We start from the raw sequence: 19,864 nt of genomic DNA on the forward strand, positions 1-19,864 counted from the left end.
TAACACCAGGGGTAAAACAAAAAAAATGCCAGAGCTGGATTTTCACGAAGTGCAACATAGGTAGAGGATTAATGATTCAAGAAAGAAGGGAAAACTTCAACTTAGTCCCTATTCTCAATTACATCCCAATCCTATAAAAGTTATCAATTAGGTCCCAAGTATTTTGCACATCTCTCAATTGGGGTCCTTTTGTTGATTAATATTAATATTTTCCATCTCATATGCATACTTAAGAATCTTTTTTAATAAAATGTGACAGAAAAGTTGATGAGCATGGATTAAATCGAAGGACTTGATTAAGAGTTTCCGGACCAAACTGATAAAATATATAGGATGGGATGAGAGTGATTTATATAGTCTTAAGAATTAAAATGACGTATCCTCGAGAAAGAAAGAGAGAAAGAAAGAAGGGAAGTATTAATGTTCATGTTGGTGCTGCAAATGTTCCTGGTGACCTTGGTGGTAAACCTTTTCTCGTGAAGGATACCGCTGGCGAATCAACCTGTAGACCACCTCTTGATGCAGAACAGAGAGGTTTGATTGTGCCAGGTACAACTGAGGCATACCTGCATTTCAAAGTTCACTGTTATCATCTCACCATAAATTTTTCTCAGCAATGTCTCCAAACCATAGACCCAAGTTGTTAAAAGATGACTACAAAAACTAATCCCTGAGGAGTTCAGAGCCATACTTATCAAAACAATTTGGTAGTGTATGTATATTTTTCCTTATGCTGAATGCTATGGACAAAATCCTATTCTGACTCTATAGCCTAGCAAAAATTGAGAGGCAGCATTGCAAGATAGAATCTATGGAGATTCTTAAATTTTAATTTCTATCCTGTTAATCAAGTAAAACTTTAGTCGTGTGAATCTCACAAGCATGTACCAGCATTATAAGCCAGCATATCTAAGTTTCTCATATGTTTACATTTTACATGATTGGCTTGTTACCACATATGTACTTGTATGCCGACATAACTGTGTCTGTGTGTGTCCAAGATTTTCCTTTGCGATCTTGGTTGTTTCTTTATCTATTTCTTTTGGGGAATGGGGATGAGGTGTTTCTAGTTTTCCCAAGTGCAGTGTATTTTCCCTGTACTGTCCTTTAAGAAAATCTTATGCTCCAGATTAAAGATATGGCCGAAGAATTGGATAAGCTTCTGGAATGCATTGATGAACCAGGTGGTTTCAGGGATGCCTGCACTGTATTTCTTAGAAGCTCAGTTGAAGCTTTGGAGGAGGCTCATTGTTATTTCTTGGTTCAGCTATCATGTATCATTATCAACTGTAGCTTTGACTTCTTGTTCTGTTAGTTGATATATTCACTCCAAAATTATCCCTTCTTAGAATAGAGTAACAGGCTCTTTAATCCTTCAAGTTTGTAACTGTAAAGCGAGATTGGGATGGGAGAAAGCTTTGTGGCTTTTCATCTCCTAGGAATAGTATCACAGCAAAATCATCACCTACATTACTATCCTCCTAAAGTTCAAACAACTTGTTTTTTATTAATCATAAGAGAAGAAAGTTGTAGTAGGAGTATCTTTTGAGTGACACCCTTCTGAGCTGACCATCTACGAAACTATGGCATTTTAATTCGGATGTGAAATATGATTTTCCATGGTAACAGTCTATTCAGATCTGCATATCTGTAAGCATGCACATTTCTGTATGCTGTATAAGGTGTGTCATGAAGTTTGTAGTTTGCTTCAAGTGTTTCATTGATGTCTTAATGTTCATTGCAGAACATGATGGATGAGCGGCTTGGAGAGATCCAACATGTTCTATATAAAACTGTGCAAGGTATTCTTCAGTTTTGGAAATGCTTGTTATTACTGGTATTGGGTCATTCAAATAATTAAACAATTCAGCAACTTGTCTACTCCATAAAGCTACTGATTTGTATTAATCACTCAAAAAAATAATACAAACAAAAAGAAGAAGAAAATTCTTCTCAACTCAACTCTATACTCAAGCTCTCTCTACAGCTCTCTTTCTCTCTCTCTTGTTTTTTCTCTCTATATCTCAGCTCTTCAGTGTATTTATTTATAGACAAAGTTGATGAGACATGGGGTATAAATCATGCCATGATTTATGCCACTAAATAAGCCTTTATTATATGCCAAGTGGGAGATTAGGTATTCTCACTTGCATATAATGGAGGTGAGATAATATTTGTCTCCACTAACAATCTTTCACTTGGAGACAAACAATAAAATTATCTTTTATCCTTAAAGACTAATTGAAGTTTTACATATTTTCAGTTTATCAAGTGTAACTCCTTTAGTTAATATATCAGCAAGATTCTTACTTCCACAAACATTTTCTAACATTAGTCTTCATCGTCTAGCAATTGTGGGATGAAGTGGCATTTGATCTGAATATGCTTAGTCATAGAGTGAAATGTTGGCTTAGCAAGGAAGATTGTACTTTGATTGTCGCTATACAAAGTACCATTTCCATTCATCTTGCCCAATTATTTCAGGAAACTCTATAGCCATATTATCTCTTTTGCAGATTCTAAAACTACAACATATTCAACTTTTATTGTTAAAAGAGCGACTATCTTTTACAAGGTAGAACTCCAAGAAACAGCAGTATCTTCCAGAGTATATATATCCTGTAGTACTCTTTCTGCTATCAACATCTCCTGCTAGATCAGTGTCCATGAAACCTTTAAATTTCAAACCACTAGCTATGAAGGATGAACCTTTTAAGTACCTCATGATCTATTTTACCGCCTTCCAATGATGCTTTCCAGGATTACTTATATATCAGCTTATAACTCCTACTGCATGGGCAATGTCTAGTCTAATACAGACCATAACATACATTAAAGAGCCAGTAGTTGAGGCATATGAAATCTTATCCATGTATACATATTCTAGCTAAATTTTTGGTGACTGGTCTTTGCTAAGCTTGAAATGATTCTCCAGAAGTGTACTTACTAGTTTAACATTATTCATACTAAACTTGCTCAGAACCTTCTTGACATACTATATTTGTGAAAGCTTTAGTATGCATTTGTATTTATTTCTTATGATTCTCATGCCAAGTATTTGTTTAGCAGCTCTTAGATTCTTTATTTCAAACTGTTTTGACAACTATTATTTTAACTTATCAGTCTTTTCCATGGTGGATCCTACAATCAACATATCATCCACACATAATAGTAGAATGATATAGGAGTTGTCAAAATATTTGACATAGCAAGAATGATCAGCCTGGCATCTTGTGCATCCCGAAATACACATGAAGTTGTCAAACTTCTTATACCACTGTCTTAGAATTTGCTTCAAACCGTATAGGCTTTTCTTTAGCTTGCAGACTTGGTTCTCCTTTTGTTATATTGCAAACCTTTTTGGTTGTTGCATGTAAATGTCTTTCTCCAATGCACCATGAAGAAATGTTGTTTTTTACATCTAATTATTCAAGATGTAAATTTTTTGCAGTTACTATTCAAAACAACTCTGATTGTTGTGAGCTTCACAACTGGAAAAAATATCTCAGAGTAGTTAATTCCTTTCTTTTGTTGAAACCTTTTTACAACAAGTTTTGCCTTAAACTGTTTACTTCTGTCATGCTTCTTTACTATGTAAACCCACTTGTTTTGCAAAGCCTTCTTTCCTTCAGGTAATGTGGTTAACTCTTCAGTCTTGTTTTTTAACAACGAATACTTCTCATTCTTCATGGCTAACTCCCACTTACTTGAGTTTCCATCTTGTAAAGATTCTTTATAAGTTAGTGGTTCACCACCATCTATCAACAAAATATAATTCAGTAGAAGTGTGAACCGTTATGGAGGCTTTACAGTCATTAAAGACCTGAAAACATAAACAGTTGGTTCATTTGGCTCTGCATCTTTATGTGTAGTAGTGGGTACATATGTGCTTGAATCTTCTTATAAAGACTCTTGAGTTTTGTTCTGCTCGGCAACATCGCAAAGCCCTTTTAATCTTATGAATTCAAATTTTTATGGACTTGCATTTGAATCAGCCATATCTGTTTCTACACTTGATCTGTCTTTGTACAAAAATTTCTCATTGAAGATCACGTTCCTGCTTCTGATCATCTTTCTGTTCTGATCATCCCATAACCAAAATCCAAATTCTTCATCTCCATAGCTAATGAAGAAACATTTCTTAGAGTTAGCATCTAGCTTCTTGCGAGCATCATAATCTATATGCACATAGAAAACACACCAAAAGACATTTAAATAAGAGAATTGTACTTCTTTTCCTCTCCATACTTCATTGGCCAGTCTGAACTCCAAAGGAACTGATGGTCCACGGTTGATCAAGTAAACTGCAGTATGAATTGCATCAGCTCAAAATATTTGAGGTAACCCAGAATGCAACTTCATGCTTCTAGCTCATTTATTGATGGTCCTCTTCATCAGTTTAACAATTTCATTTTGTTATGGTATGCCTGGAACGGTCTTTTCTATTCTGATACCTTTGATAGCGCAACACTCTTTGAAACCTCCAAATGTATTCTCCTCCATTATCAGATCTTAAGCATTTCAACTTCAAACCTGATCGATCTTAACCATAGCCTTCTATTTCCTAAATGTTTCAAACACATCAGATTTATTTTTTAAAAAGCAAACCCATACCTTTCTACTAAAATCATTAATGAAAGCCACACAATACCAAGAACCTCTAAGAGATGCTACTGGAGACAGTCCCTATAAATCTGTGTACTAGTTCTAGCTTTTTTGGTTTTAAGGTCTTGCCAACCTTTAAAAAACTAAGCTTTTTTTATTTTCCAAAAACACAGCTTTCACAAATGTCTAGATCAACATTTTTTAACTCTGACAGCTTTTCCTTTGACTAAAGTGTCTTCATCTCTTTTTGACTCATACGGCCGAGTCTATAGTGCCATAGCTATACCTGATTTTCTACTTCAATAGAGGTAATAATATCTGCAAATCTTGTGGTCATATACAGGGTGCTAGTTTTCTTTTTACATGCCAAAATCATTGCTCCCTTCAATACTTTCCACATACCTTTAGAAAAAAGGATTGAATGACCATTATCATCAAGTTATCCAACCGAGATTAACTTCTTCTTTAATCCAGGAACATGCCTTATATTTTGCAAGTTCCATATACTATTCATTATTTTGATTTGCACATCTCCTATACCCACAATATCCATTGGCCAGATAGACTACAACGTGATCTCCAGCAACATAGTTTTGTATCATTTCATGGTGTGGTGTACCGTGGAATGAAGCACCAGAATCAAGGATCCAATCATCAATTGGACTTTGTGCAGCAAAAATTAAAGCATCTTGTACCTCATCTATAGGAGCGTTTGTAGAGTCAACTTCAAGTTTTTTTAGTTTTGTGCAACTCCTCATGAAATGACCAACTTTTCCACAATTTCAACATTCAACCTGTTTTATTGGTCTAAACTTGCTTTTACTTCTGTACCTTGATTTTGATCTGCCTTTCGATAAGCCTCTATCATGTCTTCTCCATCGAGTGTTGATGTTGAGAGTTGAACCTGAACTTAAACTTTCACCTGAGTCTTTTCTTTACACTTCTTCAGCTAGAATTAAGTCTCGGATGTCATCATATTTTAGTTTAAATTTTCCAGCTGAGTTGCTTACGGCTGTTCTCATGCCTTCCCAACTGCTTGGAAGTGAAGCTAGCAAAATAAGTGCACGGATCTCATCATCAAACTTAATCTCAACAGATGAAAATTGATTTGTGATGGTATTAAAGTTGTTGAGAAGTTGTGTAACAAAGGTGCTTTTTATCATCTTCAAGTTGAACAACTTATTCATCAAGTGCACTTTATTATTTGTTGAAGGCTTCTCATACATCCTAGACAAAACTTCTATTAATTTTATAGTGGATTTTTCTTTTTTAATATTGTCAGCAACTCTTCTTGACAAGGATAGTCAGATAATGTCCAAAACCTGTCTATTAAGAATTTGTCAATCTTCTTCTAGCATATTCTCTGGTTTGCTCCCCAACAGAGGAAGATGAAGTTTCTTTCCATATAGATAGTCTCTTCAATTTGTATTTTCCAATATTCAAATTTGTTCAATTAAATTTTTCAATTCCAACAGTTTTTATTTCATCTACCATTTTTAATATGTCTCTGATTTGAATCTATCAAGTCTGACTTTACAAATGTGTCCGGAATGACCAAAAAAGTTGAAAACGACACTGAAATCACTCAAATCAGACTTTGAATGGCTCAAATCTTATCAATCAAACTTTTGGATTACTGGACGCTGCAGATGAAGCCACGTATCAGAAAGAATAGTGTCTATGGCACATCGGATCAAAACCCTTGTATGCTAACGTGTCAGACATGTAAGGAACACGGGCTCATATATGATGATGTGTGAATTTATAAACAAAGCTGAGGAGATATAGGGTATAAATCATGTCATGATTTATGCCAGCAATTAAGCATCTATTATATACCAAGTACGAGATTAGATATTTTTATTTACATATAATATAATATAATATAATAAAAGGAGGGATAATATACTAACAATTAGCAGTATATTCATTTTCTTGAATTGAAGAACTCGAAAAATGTCTTATATGACGGTTAGTACCATGCACGCCGTCGCTTGTTGCTTTTCACCAATGTATTGTTACCTAACCCAGAAAGGTCGACACTTCCAGTGCTTGCATAGTTTACAAAACAAAATGAGTTCACAGTTTGCAGCTGCTGAACAACTTTCTGAAAGTCTCTCAAAAGGAAGTAAGGAATCACCCGTAGAACAGAAGGAAGTAAAGAAGGAGCTTTTTGAAACAATTGGGATTCCCTAAGATGCCTCTTTTAGCTCACCAGATGCAACGGAAGTTAGTGATACCTCATCATTGAAGAAACTTTTACTTTCTCCTGGTTCCACTGCCACCAAAGGTAAGTCTGAAGAGTTGTGATTCAGGAACTTCAAGGAGGAGGAGGGACTCACTGGATCAGGTAATTCTTTTTCAAGCCACTTTTATCATTCTTGATGCTCTCCCCTCTAGTGCTATTTACTTGCCAACCCCAACTAGTTGGGATTGAAATTTAGCTGTCTTGAGTTAGTCCTCTAGTGATACTCAATTCACTGAAGCTAGTTTGCTTTTGCAGATAGCCAAATTCTTGTTACGGGCATGGAATTAATCTACTAAACTGTTCAATTAGAAATGTGAATAGAGTTTCGCTCAGATTATTCTGCTTTGTTGCTTGTGCTGTGGATTTCACTTGCTCTCTTTCCCCTTGACTTTTTGACGATGCAACTTCTTATGTTTAAAACAAACAAATTACTTAACTGAGGTAAACAAGTCAGGAGATGAAGCCGTACACCACTAAGATTTAATACAAAACTTGAAGATAAAAATAAATGATGATTGAATCTTCATAGACAAGTTTAGAATCCATTCAGTAGTGCAGTTCGGTTTCAGTGTTCATAAGATTTTACTAAAATATATGGGCCTCTAAATTTGCAGAAGCATTTTTAACTTGAAAGATAACCGCAAATTCCTGTTACTACTCCGCAAATTCCTGTTTCTATTTTCTTACAACTTGATTATGCTTTTATTAACTATTTTCTTACGTCTTCGAGTTATGCTTTTATTAAATTAACTTCCAAGTATCTCATCTCATCCTGTGAGCTGATAGATTTTTTGGAAACATTAACATGCATATTAATTATGAGCCAACAAACACTACTGTAAAAGGGTGCTTTTGCAAGAAAGTCAGAAGGAAAGTGTGAATAGGTCATCCTTGTTGAAGGATAGTCAACATGTTAGCTCTAGCTTGGTGGACAGAACAGCTGCTCACCAAGAAAACCGGACATTCCCATCATCTTTCTTGCACCCATCTGAAAGCAAAAGTGAGCTATTACTAAGTTTAGATGAAAGAGCACTTCAGGCATGTTTGCTTATTGTCTATATGCATATGAAGAAAAAACAAATGATGATGGCTTTTCCATGTTTCAGCAGGCTTACAGTATGGATTCACCGAACAGGCGGTTGAGATAAAACCACCTGCTGCATTTAAATGGGCAACTGATCCTCTGTTGCCATCACAGCCTCTGGCATTGAGGTCTCCTACATTGCAAAGTAACAATGCAATGACCTTATTGGTTTCCTCATCGCTAGTATTGCTGACAGCAGGAGACAAACATACCAGGGAAACTTGCAATATGAATGCTGATAAATCAAAGAGTATGTTTTCTCATATTGAGGAGCCCAAATCTGGTTTGATCAATGAGACCAAGTCTATTCAGAAAAATGAAACTAACCTAAATAAAAAATCTGCTGTGTCAACAGTCACCAACACAGACATCATTGTTGAAGAAGCCAAATGAGATTTTTGTTTCCACTTACAGCACTGCGCTTGCAAAGTCAGCAATTGAAAGTTTGAAGCATGGATCAGCAAACACCAAAGGTTCATTTTTTAAATCTGGTAGCAAAAATCATGAGCCTCCACGCTCTTCTGTAGGTGCTTCTCCCGTTGCTTCCGCCATACCTGGAGAAGTTCCTCATATCAATGTTGCAACTAGCACAAGTCAGCCTAGTGAAAAAGCTTCGTCTTCTCCAGCGATCTCAATGTTGCTTTCGGTTTCCTCATCTACAATGATCAATATATCAGCAAACATCCCATCATCAGCATCTACACTGATCTCGTCAGGCACAATGCCAACAAGCACAGCTTCAACATCCCTGTCATCAGTTTCTTTCTCCCCTGTTTTACCTTCTTCCAGTCCATTATCTTTTCAGGCCCCCAAGACAGTGTTATCCTCATATGCTCCATCTCTAACCTCAGAGACTTCTAAGGAACTGCAGCCCCCTCCAGGAAAAAACTCCACCTTCCAGACATCTAACTCCTTCACATTTGACATCGGAGTCCCTTAGAAAAGAAGAATCAGCCTCTTATGGGCAAAACCTAATTTCAACCCCACTCCTACCCCTTCAGTGTCAGAATCGCTTAAAACAGAGCCTCAACCCCCTGCTGGAAAAAGTCAACCTTTCCAAAAGATACGGGTGCATTTTCTAGAGGCTTTTTCGACCTGCATCGTTGAACTTTCAATCTCCACAGCCTTCACAACCGTCTCCACCAACAGATATGGGTGCATTCTCTGGTGGCTTTGCTACAGGAGCAGTTGCTCAAGCTCCTGCTCAAAGCCAGTTTGGCCAGCCAGCACGGATTGGCCCAGGACAACAAGCACTGGGATCAGTTCTTAGCACTTTTGGGCAGAGACAGTTTGCAGCTGGTTTACCTGGAAGTGGTTTTGGTTCTACCACTAATTTTGGTGGTGGCTTTGCTACTAGTAGTTCAACAGGTGGCTTTGCAAGCGCTGCAACTGCTGGCGGGTTTGCTGGTGTTGCTTCTATAAGTGGTGGGTTTGCTGCTTTGGGATCTTCTGGTGCAGGGTTTGCTGGTGCGGCTGCATGTAGTGGATTTGATAGCGTGGCTTCTGGTGTTGGATTTGGTGGTGCGGCTTCAGGTGGAGGTGGATTTGCTACCACAGGAAGCATTATTGGCTAATACTGTATTTTCCTCATTTTTTGTTTAATGCATTCGATGCCTTTGCTGATTTGTAATTCAAATTTGCACGGGTAGTGGACTTGGGGCTTTTGGGAGCCAACAAGGTGCTGGTGGTTTTTCAGCTTTTTCTGGTAATGAAGGAGGCAGCCAACAAGGAATTGGTGGTTTCTCTTCTTTCAGCGGTAATCTGGGAGGAACTGGAAGACCTCCAGAATTATTCACGCAGATGAGAAAATAGAGTTCGGAGCTTTCATACTATGCTAAGAAAATTTTGCTCACAAATGAAAAAAATATTTCCGGGAATTGAATGTAAATTGTGATTCACAGCAGGTTACATCACATTATGTTAGATATCCGAGTTCTGCATTGTCTTATACTTGATCATTTTACTAAATATTTTACCAGTAGATATGTCAATCCATGAATGAATGACTAACCATATTATGTGCAGATATGAGAACTGAATAACTGGAAATAAAACGGACTTTGAGAATCTCCAGGTAAAACAAATGTTTGGTATTTGACATTGCAGGACGATAAAAAACCATAAGTTGGATTTGTGGATGTTCAAGTTGTGAGCAGGAGTAAGGGGGTTTGAATGCTGGAATAGAAAGCCCACCTTCTCTTCTACATCACAAACACATTACATCTCAAACACATTATGTTGTATTATAAAATTTGAGAACATCAGGAGCATAAGGAAAAGAGGGAAATAAGCAAAATCCAGGAGTCGAGAATTTTCAACCTCAGCATCATTCTAATCTATCAAACAGGAATTCCTAGTTCTGAAATCTTCATGATCCGCTTGTCAAGTACAGCCCTTTGCTGCTTCAAAAGGGAGGTCATAGAAGCAACCTAATCAAATATAAGATAGAGAACCTTCAACATGGTTATCAATCAGGTGAACATACAAACACCATCAGAAGATTGAATTATCAAATAAGAATTGTCAAGACTTGCCTCAGCTCGAAGTTTCAAAGCGTCCCTGCCAGGAATTTCTCGTAGTCCATCCATCAAATCTAATGCAAAATCACAAAAAATGGAATCAAACATAACAAAAAATTTTAAAATGGGATGAATATTGGACTTGATGACTTAATCTTCGCTAATTGGTTGATGCTTGATGGATAACAAGCAACTCATGAAGGTCATGAGTGCCCCGTGCTTCAACTTGAAAAATCAAGGTTTTCCTGCTATCATTTTAAATATAGCTAATCTCTGACAGCCAACATGTCACGACCATAGGAGATTTTTCCTATCTTCCACCATGACAATTCAGTGGAAAAATCTCATTACAGAACACAAACCATCACTTATAAAACAGAAAAGAATGCCCCAAGGACTGATCAAAGTTCTCAACTCTATGACATAACAAAGAAAAACGAGAAAGTCTTTGGCATCCAGACCTGCAGTTTTGGTTTCAACCTTGTAAACTGATTTAGAAAGACGCTGAATTTGAATCCCAGCATCCCTACAGATATGAGCATTTAATAAACAACCCTGAGATAACTAATGAAAGTATGGCAGCATATAAGAGATCACAAAGTCACATTACAGGAGCTCAGTGTGGCCATTTTTCATTTCTTTTTCAGCAAGAGACGCCCTTTCAAGCAGTTTTCTGCTTTCCTTCTTCATTAAATCAACAGAAAAGCTGTATTCTTTTACATTCTTCTCTGCTCTTAGAAATTGTGCCTGCACGTGTACAGACAGATGACAACATATCCGAGACATGAGAAGCAACCTTCAAGTTTTAATTGGAAGACATAACCTAGGATCTCAGGGCTTTTATTTTACATGGTAACCAAGTTTAAATGAAGGGGGTAGATACCTCCTCACTTTGAAACCGACCCAATGTATTCCGAAACAAAAACCTTCTTGGCCCTGCACAAAACTCCTCGAATGCTCATATTATGATGCAGTAGCCAGTAGGTAACAAAATATATGCTTTATATTATATGATTGTAAAGGATGATCAAGCGAAAGCAAAATCAAGCACTATAATTTTTTGTGGCAGTAATAGGATAGTTTGAATTAAGTGTACGAACCAGTCTTGAATGAGCTATATATATGTCTCCTTGAGTTAAATGAATAAATTGCTATAAGTTTTTTTTTTTCCCAAAAAAAACTCCTTTTATGATCAAAGAGTTGGGTGAAATCAACACTTGGATTATGCAGTTTCTAATATAGAACGAAGCCCAGGATGTGAAATGGCTTCCACTAGGACTATGCCTGATTTTGGCTCATAGGATGATCTATATATTATATAGTAGTGGGAGATTATGGGACAAAGACACAAGATCATCATTTTCTTTGGTAAAAATATTTCGAGGGGCTGCAAGAAGATGGAAAAATAAAAAAGGAATGGATATATTGAGGATTCTAAAAGGTATTAAAAGAAGGAAGAGAGAGCTAAAAGAAAGGAAGACATACATTAAACTCTGCCTACTAGTTATTAAGAAAAAAAAGGAGAAACAAGATTGAGTAGGATAGGTAGAGGAGTGGGAAAGAAGAGGAGACCTCGCATGAGGAAGAGTCCGGCAGTGAGAGTAAGTCCAATGGCAGCAGCTGGGTGGTCTTTGGCAGTGAGCAACTCCTCTGAGAATAACAAAATTAAGTAGAAAGCAAATTAATTTAAGAGAGATAGTGTTTGTTGCGCTAAACAAAGGGTCATTATGAACAAAAAAGAAGAGGGAACCTTTAACTTTGGAGAAGAAAGTATTTTCATAAGAGTTGAACTTTGAAATGGCCTCCGGTACATGGTCCTGCAAAGCAATGTCAATCATCAATCTACTAAGCATATGATGGGAATTATTTTCTTTATTTAGGGAGATGAATAATCGGAAGTGATTAATTAATAAATGTAGTTAAAAGAAGAAAAGAAAAGGGAGGATAAACGTAGATTAGAATATACGATAATGGTTTGTAAATAAAAGAAGGAATTGCCTGAAAGGAGCGAAGATGGGAAGAAGAGGATTGTTGGAAGGAAACAGCAGAGCGAATGGCAGAATCCTTAGATTCCTTGACAGTTCGCTGCAGATCCTCCATTACTTCCCAGCTGCTACTACTACTCCTACTATTATTACTATTATCTCCTTCCTCACCCATCCCTCTTCTTTCTCTTTCGATCAAACCTTAAGCTGTCTGCCTGCGCTCTCTCTCTCTCCCCCTCACTCTCTCTCAGTCGATCCTCCAGCCTCTGAGACGCGGTCGCGTTCGTAAAAATGAGACGATGGGTGGATGGGGTGGGTGGGTCAGTAGTGATTGATAAAGCATTAAGCCCAATAATAGGAGAAAGCCCAGCCCAAGCCCATTCCGCCACAACACAGCTGACCTGAAGAGTGAAGATTATAATTATAATAACAATAAATGTTGCTGCCTTTGTTTTGCTGTTATGCAAGATCAGGAGGGGATGTTAGTAACTGTAACATACATGCATAGATAGATAGATCCAAAGAAAGGGAGAGCAAGAAAAGGAAAAGCGAAAAAAAGAAGACGAAATTAAAAATTACAAAAAAAAAAAAAAGCAAAGGAAGAAGAAGATAGATAGATGCCCATGAAGCTTAAGGCTAAGGCGCCGTTTCTCCTTCCCCTTCTTCTTCTTGTTGCGATTCATCAATTTGATATCTATTATCAAATCATTTTCTTTTTTGTATGAGAGGACGAGACAGAGATGTTGTTTTGTAGCGGCGGCGGCTGCGGCTGCGGCGGCGGATGTTGTACTGCCGCTCATCTCTTCAAACACTGGTTTCAGAGTTGGCTTCGCGATTACGACTCTCTCCAACATTTGGCCCTAATTCTCATTTACATTCAGGTATTTCTTATTCCAATAATTATAACTTACAAAAAAATAAAACAACTCCTCATTATCATTTTCTCTCCTCTAAATCTTTCTTCTTCTTGTTTATTGCAATCCCAATTTACTGATTAATTTATTATGTACGTAGATTGGTTGCTCATTGATTGGATCCCTTGGAGCTTTGTACAACGGCGTCTTGCTTATTAATTTGGCTATCTCTCTGTTCGCCCTCGTTGCCATTGAGAGCAGCAGTCAGCGACTTGGACGCACCTACGCTGTCCTGCTTTTTTCCTCTCTTCTCCTCGACATTACCTGGTTCATCCTCTTCTCTCGCCCCATCTGGTACCTCCTTTCCTTTCTCACCTCACTTTTGTATTCTACTCTAGTTTTACTTCACCTGGTGTTTAAACAAGCAGCTTGGCCATTGCATCATTTCTTTTCCATTTTCCCCTTACAAATTAGTACTCTGTTGCTGACACGCGCGCGCATATTCCTGTTCATAACTATTTTCTCAGTTACTTCAAGGGGATCAACACCCTATCCGTTTCTTCCTTTGAGGTTGATTGCCCAACAATAATGGCGATCTAACAAGGAACCGTGCAACATCTACTTAATTTTCTTTTCTTTTCTTTTTTGTTTTTATGGTTTTCTATTTTATGGATTATTATACTTAATTAAGGACTGCATGGGGGAGATTCTTCCTTTTGTAACATGTGTATTAATTGAAAGCATTATCTGTTTGTGCGTTATGTATGCAGGGACATTTCCTCAGACGACCGTGGAATGTTCTTCGTCTTTTCAGTGAAACTCACTTTGGCAATGCAAATCATTGGTTTTATAGTGAGGTTGTCATCCTCATTGTTATGGATTCAGATCTACAGATTGGGCGTTCCTTATATAGATAGTTTGGCTCCTCAAGAAGGTGATTTCGATTTAAGAAGTAGTTTTCTCAGTCCAACAACGCCTGCTGCTGTAGATAGACAGTGCTCGGATTCTGATGTTGTTTTAGGGGGTTCCATTTATGATCCAGCTTATTACTCATCTCTCTTTGAAGACGGACAAGACAACAAATGTCTCCGTGGGGTAAGCTATACCTTATTCATATATCATTCTTTACTTGTTTAACTTGCCATTGATGGCTTTGATATCTTCACTTCCAACTGCTATATAAGTCTCTTTCGTCATGTTTTTCTTTTAATCTTGCATAATACTTTTTTATGACGTAAATGACTTGCCCATAGACATTTTATGCCTGATTTTGGTTGAAGTGGAAGGGAGGAAATTGCTGGAGGAATAAGGCGGGAGGAAAACGGTGGCTCTTTTAATCCACTTTTTTGGATGCAAGTGCATTGATGGAAAGAAGGGAGAGGGTAACTTTTTTCTTTTTTTTCCTTTCTCTGCATTATGATAGCCATTCCATCCAAATTTGGAAGGGTTAATATGTTGTCTTGAATGTATTAGTGACTTGGCTGAGTATGGTTGTGAATAATTTAGGAAAGCCTTAAAAATAGAGTTCAAACACTACTGCATCTCTAATGCACATGTAAAAGTATTTAACGCCACATGTGATTGTTTTTAGTTGAAAGAAGAATATGTTATTAGGGGGAAGAGAATAAATGATCACTGCGTGATGGAGAAGGCATCCTTCAGGAATAGAAAGGTGAGCTTAAGAATAGGGTTCACTAGTCACACAGGCTCCTAAAAGCTCCTAAGGGCGTGTTTCATATAGAGGCTATTGAAATGCATATAGGGCAATGTAGAAAAAGATGATTTTGCTTCCTCTCACTGCTATGTAACATAAAATATTTATATGGAGACAAAGCCATTCTATGACATCATAACCATATTGAGAACCACCATGTGAATTGAAAGCTTAACCTGGGAGGACTCCTTTACTTTCCAGATAAATTGACCAAAGGGAAGCAGAGATTCAGGGCCTGAGCTATGTGAAGAACAAAAAAATAATGAAAAAAATAGCTAGACCACTCCAATGACCGAACCCCACTGTAACACCTCAAAGAAAGAGTACTGGAATTTCTTACTGTTTGAAATTTTGTGCTCTTACATCCATTTTCTTTCTTTCTTTCTTTCTTTCTTTTCAACTCTTATAGTCCTTTTGTCTTGTACATTTTAAGGAATGAAAAATTGTATCTGAATTTGCATGGTTTTTTATTTAATTGTAGGATCAAAATTATGGCATTTGTGACAATGGATCTACTTCTAGTGCTGAAGCTTCTCAGGTGAAGGTGACCATACGCAGAGCTTTTCCAGCTGCAGATGTAAGAATAAGGAAGTTTATCTTATATTATGTTTACTTAGAGTCAAATTACTGCCCTTAAGGATTCTGTAGTAATTTTGGCAAGAAATTTAATAGAATCCTATCAAATTTCTTCGAAGAGGGCATCTGCATCAGAACTTTTAACTGGATGACAACATAATGTAATCTGGTGTCTGGGAAATGTCATGCAATACTCTGCTGGAATGTACTGCCTTTAGTTTGTTAGGCTGCAATCCTGTTTAGAATGCCTTGCTTCTTAAATTGTCCATGGAAAGAAGAATTTAGGCTACATCTGCCTTAGCAACCAGAAATCTAGAGTTTTCTGATTTCATTGTCAGTTTCATCCTGATTTATGGTTCTAATTGCTTTATATATATGTTTGAGCTCTTGGAAGTAATTTTTTTTTTATTTAACATGTACATTTAGCTATCACGATGGACTGGTGGAGGTGAGGTTTTTTAGTATTTAGCATTCCAAGTTCTTATATCTAATAGTATATTGCACATTCTGAGAAACTCGTTTAGGCTTTTGTCAACAAATTTTCGTTTTGTCTAATTTGTCTTATGCTGAAGATGGTTTTTAAGTTGTCGGCTTTGCCTTTGTAGTTGTTTTTGTGATTGAACTACCAGTTTTCAATTCCTTATCCTGTGCTGCTTGGATTGTTAAATGACAGTCTAGTGGTATGCTACTTTGTGTTGGTTCTGACTAGTTTTAGCCTTTGCAGGAGGAGGGTGCAACAGGCAAGCCTCAAACTGTTTGAATCGCATTGCAGATTTGGGAAGATTATGGCTTAATATTCATTCCCCATACTAATTTTTTTTCGAAATTCAAAGAATACCCTTGAGCTGGGGTATTGGGCTATTTTTATGCTGGGGTGATACCTGTACAGCTTGTGATTCCAGCCATTTCTTCTTGAGAGGATAGGTGGCAATCCCAAAGTTCAAAAGACCACAAGTTGAGCTTCTTCTGTGAGGGGCACAAAGACAGATTTGCTTCCTGATAAGCAGTTTCTGGGAGAGTATGGATTTGGCACTGGGGTTGTCCTAAGGTCCTGACAAGGGTTTAGGCCTACCACGAGGTAACGGGTGCCGTTTTGCAGGAGGTGAACTCGGATTTGCGAGGAGGATCTGGGTGTTCAAATTCGCAGCGTCATCTCATTGGATTATTATCGGTTAGCTCATCTCGAGGTGTTCACTTTTTGGAGACCGTAGTTTTCATTAACATTATATAAAAATTCATTACTCAGAGTTGGAATCAATTTGAGGGTTCGTCAGCTCTCGTTCAGGATTGGAGATAATCTGTTTAGAAGTTTGGTTTAAATGTTTTCTCGGCTTCAGCGACCACAGACAGTGTATACGACCGCGCATTTGCGTGTCTAAAATGAGTTAGTTTATGCCAACAAATAAATGCTCAGTGTAATATGATTTTAAAATTTTAATTTAATATAAAAGGCTGAAAGGTGTCCTCTCGCGCACCTAAAAAGTTTAAAGTATAAATGGTCTTAACAATTTAATCTCATAAATGGTATGTATTTTCTTAAGGAAAAGGAAAAGGAAAAGGAAAAGGTTATCACCGCCACTAAATACTAGTTACTTAAAAATAAAATAAATAAATAAAATATCAGAGTGAGTCCATGTGACCCTTACCCGCTGATTTCAATCAAGTTATTTTTATCGTCACTCACGTGGACGCTACACTACGCGGATCAGGCAGGCTAGAAGGATTCAATTCATTAAAAAAATTAGTACAAGGACCAAATCCATAAGCTTGGAAGAGCAAGAGAGGATGGATGAATCGTGCTATTAACCGCGCCGTATTAAATGACTGAGATTGTCTGGTCCTCTCCTGGTCTGTGGAGCATGGCAATGACAAATTGGCAAATGACAATCTAAGGTGGCTCTTCTCCTTCTCCTTCTCATTCTCTTCTCCTTACTCGTATTTTTCCGTCTCTCACCCCCTCAGAGTCAAAACGAAATACATATATTGATTGGTTCTTCTCTTTACATCACCAAATTTTACCATTCCACAATAAAGAAATAATCTTGGGTACAAATCGCTAATCTTTCTTTGATTCTCTCATTCATACAGGAATGTAATATATAATGTGTTGTGTGTTTGCGTGTCAAAGGCGACCACTTCCATGTTTTGAAAGTTCGTTATGTTGTTGGGTCAAATACTATGTACATAATATTTTGTGTTCCTTCTTCCTGCTCGATCTTTCCAGATCCTTGTGCTGCCTCGTAAATTTGCGCGCTTCTTATAAATCCTCCCTCTTACCTGCCTTTTTTTATTTTTTTTATTTTTTTCCCTCATAAAAAAAAAAAAACAAAACTATCATCTCTTCTTGAAGAGGAGGAGGAACACAGACCACGTGTGATTTTGGTGTTTTTCTTGTTTGGTTGTTTGGAGATTTCTGAGTTTTCCTTTGATTTTGCATTGGTAAGGAGATCTCTTTAATAATCTCCTCTTTCTTTGCTTTGTGGGGATCTTGTCCCAGCAATTTTGTTTTCAAAGATGAACCCTTTATCTTCTAATTTCAAATATTTTAATGGGTTCTTTCAAACTTTTCATTTGGCAGATATCAGTTTTATTACCAGTGTTTTGTAGATCTTGAAATTTGTGCTTTGGTTTTGCTAAACCATGAGCTTTATCCTAAGAATGAATAATGTCATCCGGTGGTGTTTCTGTATTACATCTGTGCGTCCCTGAAAGATTTTTTTTTTTTTCATGTAATTTGTCCTGTGAAAATGGGCTACTGATTTGGTTGCTTGCTTGTGCATAGCTTTACTTGTATTTGATGTATTGCTTTGGTTGTGGCAGAGACATTAATTCAAAGGTTGTGGTTATTGGTGAAGGAGGGAGATTTAAAAAAAAAAAAATGGAGGAAGCAATGGCTGCACGGTACTGGTGCCATATGTGCTCTCAAATGGTGAATCCCGTCGTGGAAGTAGAGATCAAATGCCCTTTTTGCCAAAGTGGGTTCATTGAAGAAATGAGTGGTAACACGGGGGATGCTCAGGTTCCTGATTCTGAATTTGGATCTGATCGTGCCCTCTCACTTTGGGCTCCAGTCTTGCTTGGCATGATGGGAAATTCTCGTCGCCGTAGAAGGCTTAGAAGGATGGAGTATGAAGAAGGTGAGGATGACAATGATGATGGTGAAGCAAACCTTGGAGGAGAGACCGAGTTTGAGCATGAAATTGAATCATTCATAAGGAGGAGGAGGAGGAGCAGAAGAAGTTCAGCTACAATACTGCAATTACTTCAAGGAATTCGTGCTGGAATTTTGGCATCTGAATCTGAGAATTCAGAAGGAGATAGGGACAGGGACAGGGACAGGGACAGGGACCGGGACCGGAACAGGGACAGAGAGCGTGTCATTTTGATCAATCCTTTTAATCAAAATATTATTGTTCAGGGTTCTTATGATTCAAACAATGATGAAAACCAGAATCAAAATCCAATTGGGTCATTCGGTGATTATTTCATTGGACCTGGCTTGGATTTGTTATTGCAGCACTTGGCAGATAATGATCCCAATAGATATGGAACTCTGCCAGCTCAAAAGGAAGCCGTTGAAGCATTGCCTACTGTGATCATCAAGGAGCCTTTGCAGTGTTCAGTGTGCTTGGATGATTTTGAGATTGGCTCCAAGTCAAGGGAAATGCCATGCAAGCACAAGTTTCATAGTGGCTGTATATTGCCATGGCTGGAGCTTCATAGTTCCTGTCCAGTTTGCAGGCATCAGTTGCCTGCTGATGAGTCCAAGCTTGATTCTGAGAGAGCTAGAAATAGCAGTGATCAGAGGGAGTTTGAGAATACTAACAGTGAAAGTAATATTAGTCATGGAATTAGTGTTGAAGAGGGAGACAGTGAAGAAAGAAGTGGAAACGGGAGAAGTTTTTCCTTTCCATGGCCTTTCAATAGCTTGTTTTCATCTTCATCGGGTTCGCAATCTGGTGGAAACCATCCATCCTCAGCAGCATCATCCTCTCCAGCGAATGCACCTGGAACCACTTCTCAAACAGATGAGAATTGAATATACTTTCTTATGTTGCCATATTGGCTTCTTGCTCTCCATGTTAATTGAAGCCTTTGCTTATGTACATAGCATCTTACCGAAGGTTGGATCTCGGAAGAACAAATTGTGTTTCAATCTCTGGTTTTTGTAGATTTTTTGCCTTCATGAATATCTTTATTTTTCTGCTGTTTCACTTGTGTAATTATTTCGAAAACTATTTTGAATGGCTCAATAGCAGTGTTGGTTTTCTTTCCCCGG

At 37.6% G+C, this 19,864-nt stretch overlaps 3 protein-coding genes and 1 pseudogene across 11 annotated transcripts; 3 read left to right on the forward strand and 1 right to left on the reverse strand.

Moving 5' to 3' along the window:
- The first annotated feature begins 366 nt into the window (after positions 1–366).
- On the forward strand, positions 367–10,124 carry LOC105142353 (nuclear pore complex protein NUP214-like; annotated as a pseudogene).
- Positions 10,013–12,700, reverse strand: LOC105142285 (chromosome-associated kinesin). Its single transcript, XM_011049847.1, has 8 exons — positions 12,455–12,700; positions 12,207–12,273; positions 12,029–12,106; positions 11,340–11,392; positions 11,067–11,203; positions 10,918–10,982; positions 10,472–10,530; positions 10,013–10,366 (listed from the first exon to the last, which is right to left on the reverse strand). The coding sequence occupies exons 1-8, from the start codon at positions 12,614–12,616 to the stop codon at positions 10,277–10,279; spliced, it is 711 nt and encodes a 236-aa protein (XP_011048149.1). The 5' UTR covers positions 12,617–12,700; the 3' UTR covers positions 10,013–10,276.
- Positions 12,701–12,841: 141 nt separating this feature from the next.
- On the forward strand, positions 12,842–16,907 carry LOC105142283 (uncharacterized). Of its 7 annotated transcripts, none has more exons than XR_845530.1 (5): positions 12,842–13,322; positions 13,456–13,649; positions 14,066–14,390; positions 14,549–14,677; positions 15,211–15,275. XR_845530.1 is itself a non-coding variant. In XM_011049840.1 (5 exons), exons 1-5 carry the CDS (start codon positions 13,182–13,184, stop codon positions 16,343–16,345), a joined length of 792 nt encoding a protein of 263 aa, XP_011048142.1. In that variant the 5' UTR covers positions 12,842–13,181; the 3' UTR covers positions 16,346–16,907. The 7 variants fall into 7 exon arrangements, 6 of the variants coding, with proteins under 6 accessions (XP_011048142.1, XP_011048143.1, XP_011048146.1 ...); XM_011049840.1 differs by lacking the exons at positions 14,549–14,677; positions 15,211–15,275 and adding exons at positions 15,491–15,586; positions 16,310–16,907; XM_011049841.1 differs by lacking the exons at positions 14,549–14,677; positions 15,211–15,275 and adding exons at positions 15,491–15,553; positions 16,310–16,907.
- A 389-nt stretch (positions 16,908–17,296) lies between these two features.
- LOC105142286 (E3 ubiquitin-protein ligase RNF126-B-like) lies at positions 17,297–19,859 on the forward strand. Of its 3 annotated transcripts, none has more exons than XM_011049848.1 (2): positions 17,297–17,478; positions 18,406–19,859. In XM_011049848.1, the coding sequence occupies exon 2, from the start codon at positions 18,464–18,466 to the stop codon at positions 19,622–19,624; it is 1,161 nt and encodes a 386-aa protein (XP_011048150.1). In that variant the 5' UTR covers positions 17,297–17,478; positions 18,406–18,463; the 3' UTR covers positions 19,625–19,859. The 3 variants fall into 3 exon arrangements, with proteins under 3 accessions (XP_011048150.1, XP_011048151.1, XP_011048152.1); XM_011049849.1 differs by lacking the exon at positions 17,297–17,478 and adding an exon at positions 17,485–18,024; XM_011049850.1 differs by lacking the exon at positions 17,297–17,478 and adding an exon at positions 17,485–17,631.
- Positions 19,860–19,864: the final 5 nt, after the last annotated feature.

This window comes from Populus euphratica, unplaced genomic scaffold, assembly GCF_000495115.2.
Source record: "Populus euphratica unplaced genomic scaffold, PopEup_1.0 scaffold140.1, whole genome shotgun sequence".
NCBI classification, from domain to species: Eukaryota; Viridiplantae; Streptophyta; class Magnoliopsida; order Malpighiales; family Salicaceae; genus Populus; species Populus euphratica.

Coding starts and splice junctions, on each gene's coding strand:
- LOC105142286 (XM_011049848.1), top strand. CDS start 18,464: ATGGAGGAAGCAATGGCTGCACGGTACTGGTGCCATATGTGCTCTCAA.
- LOC105142283 (XM_011049840.1), top strand. CDS start 13,182: ATGTTGTTTTGTAGCGGCGGCGGCTGCGGCTGCGGCGGCGGATGTTGT. Junction 13,650..14,065: donor CTCTTCTCTCGCCCCATCTG/GTACCTCCTTTC, acceptor TTATGTATGCAG/GGACATTTCCTCAGACGACC. Junction 14,391..15,490: donor ACAACAAATGTCTCCGTGGG/GTAAGCTATACC, acceptor ATTTAATTGTAG/GATCAAAATTATGGCATTTG.
- LOC105142285 (XM_011049847.1), bottom strand. CDS start 12,616: ATGGGTGAGGAAGGAGATAATAGTAATAATAGTAGGAGTAGTAGTAGC. Junction 12,274..12,454: donor CCCATCTTCGCTCCTTTCAG/GCAATTCCTTCT, acceptor ATTGCTTTGCAG/GACCATGTACCGGAGGCCAT. Junction 12,107..12,206: donor TTTCTTCTCCAAAGTTAAAG/GTTCCCTCTTCT, acceptor TGTTATTCTCAG/AGGAGTTGCTCACTGCCAAA.